General features: G+C 35.3%; 1 protein-coding gene across 1 annotated transcript; it reads left to right on the plus strand.

Moving 5' to 3' along the window:
* Positions 1-7,204: 7,204 nt before the first annotated feature.
* On the plus strand, positions 7,205-7,823 carry LOC6651816. The gene has a single exon (XM_002074252.3). The coding sequence runs from the start codon at positions 7,251-7,253 to the stop codon at positions 7,671-7,673; it is 423 nt and encodes a 140-aa protein (XP_002074288.1). The 5' UTR covers positions 7,205-7,250; the 3' UTR covers positions 7,674-7,823.
* Positions 7,824-12,334: the final 4,511 nt, after the last annotated feature.

The following is a 12,334-nucleotide window of genomic DNA, read 5'->3' on the forward strand; positions in this document are numbered from 1 at the left end:
CAACTGGCTCAAGGACATTTTTGCTATACCAAACATACATATATATTCACACATTTGCTAGAACTTGCCTCCTTTGCGTTTTCCTCCTTACTCCTTTACCCTTTCTCTTTTGCTTTTGACACTTGGCAATAAAATCAAATGATGCGGGAATCGTAAAGCTTGGCCGTAAAAAGTCCTTATTGAAGGCGGCGACGACGACGACCGGTCTACACGGTAACCGTTATAACGTTATGTTATATTTGCTGCTCCTGTCATCTTCCCTTTGCCTGCGTGCAAATCCCTAGATGGCACAAAAAAAACCATGTGGCTCTTTCTGGTCCTGTGGCCCATTTGTGGCTTTTAAAGCGGCATAAATGAACGAATTTTTGTTGTTTTTTTTCTGTTTTGGTTTTCGTTTTGTGCCTAAAAATATTTTTTTTCTGCCATGTGCAAAGCGTTGCTAATCTAATAAAACACAACAAAATGAAAAAATATATATTGTTGAAAGTGAGAAAAAAATATTTATGGCTATTTGCTTTTGATATTTATTCAATGGTCCATTGTTTGGCGATAAGCTGTCAATAGTTTTTTTTCTCCTTTTTGCTCCCATATAGAAATTTAAAGGCTGAAATATTTCAAGTTATCAAACTTTCTAAAGTTTATGACAAATCTTAAATTTAATTTTGAAAGAGATTTTTCTATAAATTATTAAAAACGAGAATAGAGTCCGCCCCGACAAGCTGCTTGGATCTTTTAAAAATGTGAATGATTGAGGTAGATACATTGACTAAGAATATAACTAAAAGGTATTGATGAAGGCTTATAAAAAGGCTACAAAATTTTAGAACAATTCCAAAGTGATTTCTATCCTTAAAGAGCAAAAAACCAAAGTTATTAAATTTAATTCTCGTCGTGAGCTTAATATTAAAGTGGGAAAACATAATTTCAGCAATTTCCGTTCACATTAAAATTGGCAGCTAATTAAAAAGAAGAATATATACATTTGTAGATATATTTTTGTGGAAAAACCTTGAAACTCTAACCGCTTAACATTTATGGCGTAATTAAAATGCATTAATAAGTTAGCAAAATGCACATAAACCATAAATTTGCATTTATCCGTAAACCGCAAAACATTATATTTACCCATAAATTTTTGGGCTTAAACATAACATTTCTGGCGTGGCCTTGAAAGTGACCAACAAAAACAAAAAAAAAGTAGAGTAGAAAACAAAATACCAATTTCGTATTATTTAAAAATGCAACAACAAAAATGCAATTTCATTTCATATCCTTCCTTCCGCAACTGCTTCCTCTTTTTCTCACATGCCATTTTTGTGCAAACTAATGACAGTTGCAATTTAAAAAAACAAAAATGGCGTCCAAACGCTCAATGCGAATGAAAGAGATGGCCATACCGAAGACAATATGGCGAATAGAGCTGCTGCAGCGTGACCTTGTGCAAAAATAGTTATAAATAGTTTGCTGCCACTAACATATGCTCTATGAAAGTTGCACTTGCCGGAGATGGTTAAATATAATGATGGGGTCAGCAATTTCTGTTAACGCAAGCAAAAACAAACCTAAGACAAAAGCATCTCATTGAAAGATCCCTTATTTTAAGATCAACATTTCGGCCTAGAAGTTGTGAAAACAATCAACAATTAATTCCGTGGGATTAAAAATTGTACTTGTGTGTGGAACTATTAAAAAGTATAAAAAATAGCCTTTCAAATATATGGAGTAGACAAAAGCAGAATTATATGATCAGATACTTGTAAAATATTTATCCTTGATATAAATCACGACACAATAATTCATATATATAACTGCTTTAGACTTTTGGTTAAATGTTTAGATACGATTTTACACTGATTCGGGTTCATGATTGTATTGACTGTGTACTTGTTATAATTATATTTAGATTTTGTTGTTGTTTAATGAGTCTATAAGGTTACTCGTAAGGCCTTATAACTCGATGACTTGCTCGCACTTGTAGATTGCTAGGTGCCAAATATTCTTAAGGTTACTCGTAAGGCCAAAAGAGATTTGTTGCTTCGCTTGTTGATCAGGACTCGATGACTTGATTGCTTGATCTTGACTCGACGACTTGATCAATGTCCTGACTTGCTGCTCGCCTCCAGAATCACTTTATGTATATGTTAGGTACTTGAAAGTATTCAGAATATATACATATTTAGTGGAACCAATTAATCTCAATGTTTTTACGTTTTGTTAATTTTAATTAATTTCCTGAAACTAACTTCAATATACACTTGATATTCAACTTTACGAAATCAAATAGCATTCATTTGCTTATCTTGAGACTAGCTGGAATTAATTAACATTGCGCCCCTGCGTTTCGCCCCCACATCTGCCCCCTATTCACATCCTTTAAATCGCACTCAATCAATAGTCCGCATGGGGCAAACACATTCTAACGCACGATTTGCATTGCAATTTTGCTAAATAATCCAGACATGGGTAGATGGTACTTAAATATGTATGATGTATTGTGTGTAGTTTCTTTTACACACATCGACACACACACACACACAAACTCTACTATATGGGGCTGCATATTGGCTTTTGTTCCAAGTTGAGCGCGTGAATGAGCCAATGAGTGATTGGAAAACTGTGAATGATTGAAAGGCTTTTGTCTGAGTGTAATTTAATTAAACAAATCAAAGTTGTATTTGTGTGCCAGTGCAAGTGTTGATGTAGTAGGGGGTGGTTGGGGGAGGGGAAAGGGGGAGCTAGCATGTGAGTGTTTTTCTGTTAATTGAAAATGTGTTCAACGAGTGCGAACAAACATGTAGACAGCTAGAGAAGGGCGAAGAAGAACTGCGCACCAACCGTTGACCGGGGGAGGGGGAGGGGGTGGCCTTAAATAATTAACAAGCATTTTGCACGCGCGATTCGTCTTTCTCCTTAAAAATGTTGCCGCCTTTTAGGCAATTTTATTTATTTCCATTCTCATTGTTAAATTTGTATTGTGAAATTGTATATTCATTTCATACCCCCGTCCACTTCACTGGGTGGGTACACCTCCCGTTTCATTACTCAGTCACACCTACGCCATTCATCTCTCTCTCTCTCTCTCTCTCTGTGTTGCTTTTGTATTTAATTATTTGCATCAGCGCCTCGAAATGTTTTTAAATAATTTGCAAAATCATCTAAATATCGAGAAAATGCTGCTGATTTCCGGTTGCGTGACGGCAAATATATTAAAACAGGTAAATAGGCATTGTACATACATATATTGCAGAAATGAGTATAATTTGAAAATATATCTTTGAAATATACCATTTTTTTTTTTCAATTGACTAATTTTTCTAAATGAGAATTTGTTCTTCTATTAAAATAACAAAACCTTCATAGGCATGGAATGTGAAATTTTTTATTTTAATCGTATTGAAAATAATTGCATAATTATTATTTTGGAAAGTGCAAATTTCGAATTTTAAAAGCCTATTAGTTAGAGAGGTATACATAGGAATTTCGTGTTCTGTTTTCGTCTAACAAAGGTTTAGAATCTCCCAATCAGTGACTACAAAAATGCAGTTAACTAAATCAGGTCTTGAAACGGTCGGCTTGAGTATTTGAAGAAACAAAGTGGCCTAAAACTATGCAACCTTAAATATACTAAAGAAGGATGCGGCAAGGACAAAGAAAACAAATTGCTTAAATTTACGTTATAGGCAAATAGTAAACGTTTCAATAGTATAAAGGATGACAACTCGACCTATTTGCTTCGGATAATTCATTCCTCTTCCGCATTAAAAACACTTTCACTGCATCTTGAACCTTTTTACTTGTTGTAGTCATCCCCAAAGCTGTTATGGGTCTCCCCTTGAGATACTTAACACGCTAACTTGGTCCAATGTAAGATGCCACTTTTAAGCAACAATTGACACATTTTCGTCTGATTCTATCATGTTTTGTAGAACAAAGGAAAGTCATTAGAAAAGTGATAAGCAAACATGGAAAAGAGGATACAAGAGAGATAGATGAAATTTTCACTTGCGAACAAGTTTTCCGCATTATTGAAAACTTACTTGTAATTAACACAAGACAAGGAAAAAGCCGAAATTTTTGTGCTGTATTTTTTTCTGTTTGATGCACTTGCCAACAAAGTGGATTTTATGCCGAAAGGGACAACCCAGAAAAATGGCAACATGCAAGTTTTATGCAAATTGCATGTTGCCCATGTTGAGTAGTAAGCTGGATGGAATGACGATGATGATGAGAATGAAAAATAGAATGCGGATAGGGAGGTCTCTTAAAAAAAAGAAAAGATAAATTACTTTTAAAGTGTGGCAGAATGGAGGCATCTTTCGTCTCTGCTTCTTCTTCAACTATGTACCTACTAGTTTTTGGCTGGAAATGCAAATGGGTTTGTCTAGTACTTTGGCTCGTTTTGGATGATGACTTTCTGATTTGCTTTTGGAAACAACTTTGTCGACTATTCAGGAAGTTTTTTAATGTCGGATGCCTTGTGGGCTTTTGTTTATTATTTGTTAATTGATATGTTGGCACTAAGCAAGAAAAACAAGAACGAAACGAAAACTTCTCGCATGTGTGGGAAATGTGTGTTTGTGGGTTGACTTCCAGTTTTCTCAGTTTCTAATGATGAAATCATACGAAAGAGAAATGAAACTATCATTTGAATAGTTATCTTTTGGTTAACTTTTTTAACTAACATTTTGAATTTTGAGAAAATAGTTTTTTAGTTTGCGTTTGGTTTTGGAAAAAACTATTTTCTTTCGTTATTTTTTGTCCATTGTGTTGGCAAACAAACTCTAAATTGAGTTTTGTGCTGAGTTCAACATTTTTGTATATCCAGCCACCTTTTGCACAGGTGCTGCTGCATATATGCAGAGGTCCTTCTATCTCTAACTCTCACTCTCTTCCTTCTATCTCGCTGTCTGCCTCTCTGTCTTGTCCTGTAACTATTTTCTATTCATTTATGCATTTTGGCAATAAAAATTTCATTTTTTGCTTAACTAAGTGAAACGAAAAGGTTAAAAGCAGCAGCAGCGAAAGGAAGGAGTCAAGAACCAAGAAAGGAGCAGGAAAAACTCTCTGGCAATGAAAAGGCTTTTATCTTTGGCGTAGCCTCGTTGTTTGTCCAAACGATTTTTATTCCACAGTGAAAGACGGCTAAAAAGGATCATAAATTGAGCAATTGAGATTTAAATAAGTGGATTGTAAAAAAGGAACTACTAAATACTCAATCGAGCAGAGATATGTTCCGAAATAGTAATTAAATAAACTCCAACTCGAAGAGGTGACTTACAATCAGTATTTAGTATTGGTTTCAGCTCCTAATAATTCTTCATATTCTGCCGAATTCACAACATTAAACTTAAAACAAAATTCCTGATAAATTTCACATTTTCTTGATGTCATTTTTTTTTGATTTCATCCTACTTTAAATGAAAGCTTAATCTTCTTAGCTTAAGTAAATTAAATTAACAACTCAACACATGTGTTCAGAGTATTTATAAATCCTTTACCTCATAGTTAACACTGTAGTACATCCGTCCGATTTTGGGTCCTTCCCATCCGTCCAATTGTCTTGTTGCCTAGATAACATTTCCGTCTCTTTTCATTCTTCCACTTGCTACTTCACTGTTCCTGTTCCCGTTCCCGTTACCGTTCCCGTTTCCGTTCCTGTTTTGTTTGTTTGCAAACATTTTTTAAATTGTTTGCCGTAATTTGTTTCCGGGCCAAAAAACGGGCAAAAACAACAACAACAATAACAAGAGAAACATACAAAAATGGCCGCCTCTGCGCCATTTTGTGGGCGCTTGGACACACGCCTCTGGATCTACGAACTTTTGTATATGTTTTATTATTAAAAAATTATAATTTAAATGTTTGGTCGGGCATAGATATAACCATACATATATCAGAATACACAAATGTTTGTACTACAGGATGTTTTTTTTTTTTAGTTGAACTGTACCCGGGCACGTTTAACCCGAGCAACAGCTGTTACTGGGGTTTGTATTCCATATTCCAGCTCCAATTAGTTGCGTTATGTGTGTGTGTGTGTGTGTGTGTGTCTGCTTTGCCCCTTTGACATTTATTAGTTTGACTTTTTTTGGCCAAGGATTTATGGGCTCAGCGTTAAAATAAAAATAGAAAAAAAAAAAACAGAGAAAAAAAGACACACAGTATTTTCCATCTATGCAAATATTTTGCAGCTGTCGTCACATGTTTCAGCCAAGTTTTCCCTTTTTTCCCATAGAGAAAAAATTAAAATTTTTTAAGCCTTTAATTTGGTTTGTATTCGGATTCGATTATTTACAATTATCTGTTATTCCTTTTTGTTTTTGTTGAATACAATTAACTGCATAATGTATATCTTATAAATAAATAATACGTTTGGGTTTGGTGTTTTTTTTATTTATCTTTTCATTGAAAGACTGACTTGTAATTTATGGCAGGTATACTATTCTATGGAAATCCTGAGTTAATAATCGGGTGGTTAATCCCCTGTAGAGTAAGTTCTTTATGCCGCTACAGGACCTGCGGAAATATTGACAGACTCCCATAATGCACAATACGTTCTCACTTTAAAGATAAATATTTTATAAACAAAGCAAACCTTTTAGACATAATTTTCACAATTTCTCTTATTTAAAGACAGTGTAAATTAGCTCACTTTGACGTCACAATAAGCTACTTAAACCAATATAATAAGATTTAAAAATGAAAAAGTTTGTTGACCAACCATTGTGGCTGACACGTGCTACACTCGAGAGTAAGCAAAAGTCACGTAACATGGCAATAAAGGAAAAAAATGACAGCCAAACAATCCATATTATAACTTATTAAACATTCGCCAGCAAATGGAGCTTTAAATAATTGACGATATTATTAACAAATATTTCCATTTCAACTACGTCTACCTATAACTTTTGGCATGACCAGTGCATATTTCTTACGTAGGACACTTAAAAATTATAGATCGAAGACTTTTTTCCATTGAATTCAAGATACTTCTTAAGACACTTCTTAAGAAAAGTTTTGTGGTCTTCTTTCTATACTTTTTATTCACAAGACACCCAGTTAAGCATGGTTTAGAAATCTATTTTTAATAAACAATATGACAAACATCGTGTCAACTAATGCGTCAGCACACCCAAAACGAATCACGTACCTACTTATCAATATATTGAACGTACCAAAGCTTTTTCAGTTTGTTTTCGAACTTCATTGCGCAAAGTCTAAATAAGTGAATATTTTTTAAGTGTTCGAGCATGAATAATATTTTGCTTAAAGTGCTCATTCTGTATAGTTTCCATTTGCATATTTGCTATTCTCAGTTTGTTGCTTTGAACGAACAATATTGGGACAGCAATGAGTTGCAGTTGCAGCCCCGTTTGGATGATACCTTGGATTTACGTAATGCCAATTGGAAATTGGTTATAAACTGGTTAATGCAACGTCAGCAGATACGTCTTTGTGTGGCTATACTTAGATACGATAAGAATCTAATACGGGGTACATTATGTGAAAATTTGCTGGCCAATCAGTTGCTCATGGCCAACTGTGATATTGGCAACATTGAAGATCTGAGCATGATCATGCGAAATGCATTTGGCAGCTCACTATTCGACACGATGCAGAAATGTCGACCCGGCTTGGAGCTGTTTGGTGTGCGTTGCAGAAGAAGAGCATGAATGGGATCGATCTAAATTTTAGATAATACAATAAATTCGTCAAACTGAGTGTGATAATGTAAAGAAGTATGTAATTTCAATGTAATAAATATATGAAAGTTGGGAATGATATGAAAGAGAAGTCCATTTCTCAACCAACTTTCATGGGGAACCCACAATGGTCAAACATTTTATTTACTTGATTGAAGACAAGACTATCCCGGACTATGCCTTGTTCAAGGGCCAACAACAATTATGTCAGAGCTGGAGATTCTTCTGCCAAACGACAAAGGAGAGTTAATATCTGTCGATAAATGATATTAATTATGAAGAAGTTGATCTGCTTTCAAACATTTCTCGTATAATTTTTGCATCTCCATTGAATGTTAATTCACTTTATTGCATAATTTTTCAATGGTCTTCGACTTCAGTCCGCGGTCCCTTCTGATTTCAAAGTGTCAATGCAAAATCAGAAAGGAAAAAACATTTTTGCACTCAACCCAACTAACTGACAAACTGCTCTAATAGCAATGACTTCGATGTGGGTGAAGGACTACTGACCCAGCTAGTCCGACCGTCAGTCAGTCAAAGAAAGTCAGTCCACGTTGTCCCGGAGTCCTTGCTGAGAGCAGCAGCAGCAGCAGCAGCAGCAGCTTCCATGACAAATGACGATTATAATTTGTAAAATGCGCCCAGCTTGTTATCCCCTCAGCATCAGAGGCTTGTGGCCTAGTTTTTTGCTTTCAGATTCAGTTTAGTTCATTGTAATTGTTGTTGCAATTAGCAGAGGCAGATACAAAGAGGGCGTGGCAGAATTTATTTGGATGGAATGGTGATGGATGGGTGAATGAGAGGGGCTGAAGGGTGCATAACATAGGCACTGCGGGAATCTCAAATACTGATGGCTTGATTTTTCCATTAAACACAGCAGAAATGTATAAAACTGCATAGATACGGATAGTTGGAGAGAGGGAGACCGAGAGGGAAAAGTGAAAACGAAGAAAAGTGATTCTCTATAGCATTTGCTGTTGCTGTTGTTGCTGGCAATTACCGGGTATTTTAGTTTAAATTGAAGAACACCAAGAACATCATCATCATGGCCATCAGCTCTTTGGATTTCAATTCTATTCTGCTATGCTTAATTTGCTAAACACCTCATAGCATGTGAAATTGCAGAGATTGAAGCGTATTTGTGGACTGAGTTTTGACCTCCTTTGCAAATGAAAATGCCATAGCACAAGCAATTCTATTCAATGTTGCATATTCGAGAAATCTAACTAACATTTTATGCTCTGCAAATGAATTTCGTCCGCTGAAGCTTTTCAACAGAATGAGAAAATTTTCAGCAATAATTGGATTAAATTTTTTTTCCTATTTCCGGTTAGCGAAGAATTTGGGTAAGACAAACAATGTTAGCATAGATTTGGTCTAAATAACAACAGCTACAGTTTGCTGCTTAGCTAATTTTTGGGCTAAGTACAAAATTTTATTCTAGCTCTTGTTTTTCTATTTAGTATTGTAAAAAAAATGCATCAGTTTAATGCCGCAAGAAAACATTTTCTATATGAAATCGTTATTCAGGGCCCAAAAACGTTTGCTAATATACAAAAAGAAAGCCCGAAACTATGCAACGGAGTCTCAGATCTTGGAATTAAAAATTTAGGATGGGAAAGTTGTGCTTGAATAAAGCTCTTGTATATTTTAGAATCCCAAAACGAGAACGTAGAATTCGGAGCGGTTAATGTAAAAAGGTTTTATTTATCTACCATTTTAAATTGATAAAGAGAAACCAAGTGAGGAGGAGCCTAAAGTAAGAGTAAGAGTACTTGAAGTTGTGTACTAAATTATAAGGAACTTTTGTTACATCACAGCAAAAAGCTAAATGTAAATTAATGAATTGTTTAAAGTACTTAAAATATTTACGCTCAAAGCAAGTGGACTCTCACTAATGCCACGCCTCCACAACCAACTAGAAAGCGAGAGACCAGAAGATAGAGAAACATTTGAACACAAAGCAAAAAAAAAAAAAAGAAATTGCTAAAATGGAATGTTTGGACCACGGGATGTTGACCAATGAATATGCAAAACGGCTTCCACGGTCTACAGCTTGAAGTTCGTTAAAAACGCAGCATAAGGTCAAGAATGGTGTGTGGGGGGGGAGAAGAGCAGAATGGGCAGGAGAAAGCCAGAGAAAGCTGCTAGCTGCACAGTGGTCAACTTCCTAATAAGCAATAGGCGAAGTTTTCAACTTAAGAAATCCAAAAAGCTAAATGATTTAAAAATTTCAGTAACAAAGAGATGGTTTTTTGATTTCGACTCCACGTTATCCAAATGGCACACAAGAAATAACTTAAATATTCAAACAAATTATGACTTTCAGAAATGAAATGCAGTGAAAGAGTTTTGCCTGCCATGTCACAGCTTGCAGATTGACAAAATTTAGTTCCCAGTGTACTTGCCTCAGTGTGCATGAAATGAGAGAAGGTGGTAACGATGGAATGGAGGCAAGTGTCGAACGGTCATTAAGGCAAACGCATAGGGAAACGAGCTCGCTGGGCTCACTGTTTGTCCAGGCAACAACTACAACAATAACAACAACAACAAAGGGCAGCAGCTTGTCTTCCGACTTCTGTAGTCTACTGAAGCTCTGTCTCCATCTTCTTCATCTCCTCCTCCTGCTTTAGCCTTGGTACGTAAAATATGCATAAACAAATGAAACGAACTGACTTTTGCACTGACTGGAACACTTCGCCTCACTCTTCCATTCCTCTTACTTTTCAACGTCCATCGGCTCTCTGGCATCTTTCGATGCACAATTCGGTCCTTTTGGATTGCAGTTTGAGTTCAGTTCAGTTAAGTTCGTCGACGAGTAATTAAATTTTGCACAAAAATTCCTTACATTTTCTTCTTTGATTTTGAATGAGTTTTCTCACTATTATTTGCATTAAGCAAAAGCGAAAGAAAATAAAAATTCTATTAACTTGCAAGGGCAATCATTTATGCAGCATTGCAATTAAAGGAATTTTTCTTTACAGAGGGCACAAAAGGATAGAAAGAGATAAATTCAAAGAGATCTTTGATTTGCTTAAGTTAATTTGCTTTAAATTTTACCTAGTTATTAAAGTTCAAAAGGACTTAAAAGCTATCAAAAGGAGAAAGTCCTTAAAATTTTCCCCCTTAAATATGCAATAATTTAATAATCATCCTTTAATAATCAATCAATCAATCGAAGAACTTACTCCCTTAATATGAGATATAAATTTTGGGTTGCTATGTAACAAATGATCCATATTGAATTCGGATCAATTTTTTTTTTTTAATTAAAAATTTAAAAATTAAAAAAAAATTTTAATTTTAAACTAATTCTTAAACATATTTTATACTATGTGTATGGAATTTATTTAAGTGTGTTTCTTAAGTCAATTAATTCAATCTCGTCTATGCTTAGAAATTTTATTCTTGAATCTTAAAAAAAAAATGTTTGCTTTCCTTTGACTGCATTGTTTGTTGGCTCCACAAAGAAAGCTGTGAAGATAAACAGGACAACTGGCAAAGGAGCAAATTGATTGCATTTTCGATACACAGAAATGAGCGAAAAAGAAAAAAGAAAAACTCACAAGAAAAACACATAAAGCAGATGAAAAAGAAGGAGGTGTAAAAGCAAACTTGATGCAAAGACAAAAGGGAAACGAGCTATAAAAATGTTTGAAACTCACACGAAACTTAAGTGCCATCCATCCATCGAACCATCAGAGCCATCCAAGCGATATGAGAAAGAGAAGTGATGAAAAGAGGTCGTCAGGGCTCATTTATGACCATCGAATGTTCGGTCAGTTTTTATGCATTTTCCCACGATGTTTACTTTGTATATAAACGAGTGCCACTTACTTATTTTGTGTGGCCACATAATGAGCCCGCCTGATGGTCGCTTATAAATTATAAAACCCAAACACACACACTCGCACACACCCTGGCACACACATACCGGCACACACTTGCCCATACACGGGGCTTAAATAAACTTGGCTCATACCGCCCACGCAATTTGATTTGTATGGCTTTTCAATTTGTGCTCCGCTGTTCTCATTTTTTTCCAGTTTCCCTTCACCGCTGTTTCTCATCTCTCATTCGTCCCTCCCTTATACATTTCTCCTTTCTTTTTTTTTGCCTGCATTTGCCATTGTATAAATTTTTGGTATTTGCGCCAATTTCATTCCAAATTGAGCACTGGCCACAGTCGTTTATTTTTAATGCATCCAGGCATCCCCAACCAGTCGACGAATTCGTATCCGAAGAGAAGCAATATGGCCAAGAGCAGCTCAGTTGCGGCTATTCGATGGGAAGGGGGTCGGGCATGTGGCAAGGAGAATGAAAACAACATCACAAGTTGAATTTTTCTCTGGTTTTTAGTTTATTTTACTTCATTTTTTTTTTCTACTACTACAAGTACATTTCTCTTCGGGGTTTCCATATTTTTTTTTTTGCCCATTGTTGTAGACGAGGAGATTTTTGGACTTTATTAGGATGTATGCATTGTATGGAAGAAAATGCGATGATAATGTTAAGGGTTATGATATTATGTAGTGAACCTGAAGACTGAATAGATTAGGCAATATATAAAAAATTGTCTTTAAGATAAGAAGACAATTAAGGTAATACCCAAAATATTTGCCGATTCATTG

Source organism: Drosophila willistoni, assembly GCF_018902025.1.
Source record: "Drosophila willistoni isolate 14030-0811.24 chromosome 2R unlocalized genomic scaffold, UCI_dwil_1.1 Seg167, whole genome shotgun sequence".
NCBI lineage: Eukaryota > Metazoa > Arthropoda > Insecta > Diptera > Drosophilidae > Drosophila > Drosophila willistoni.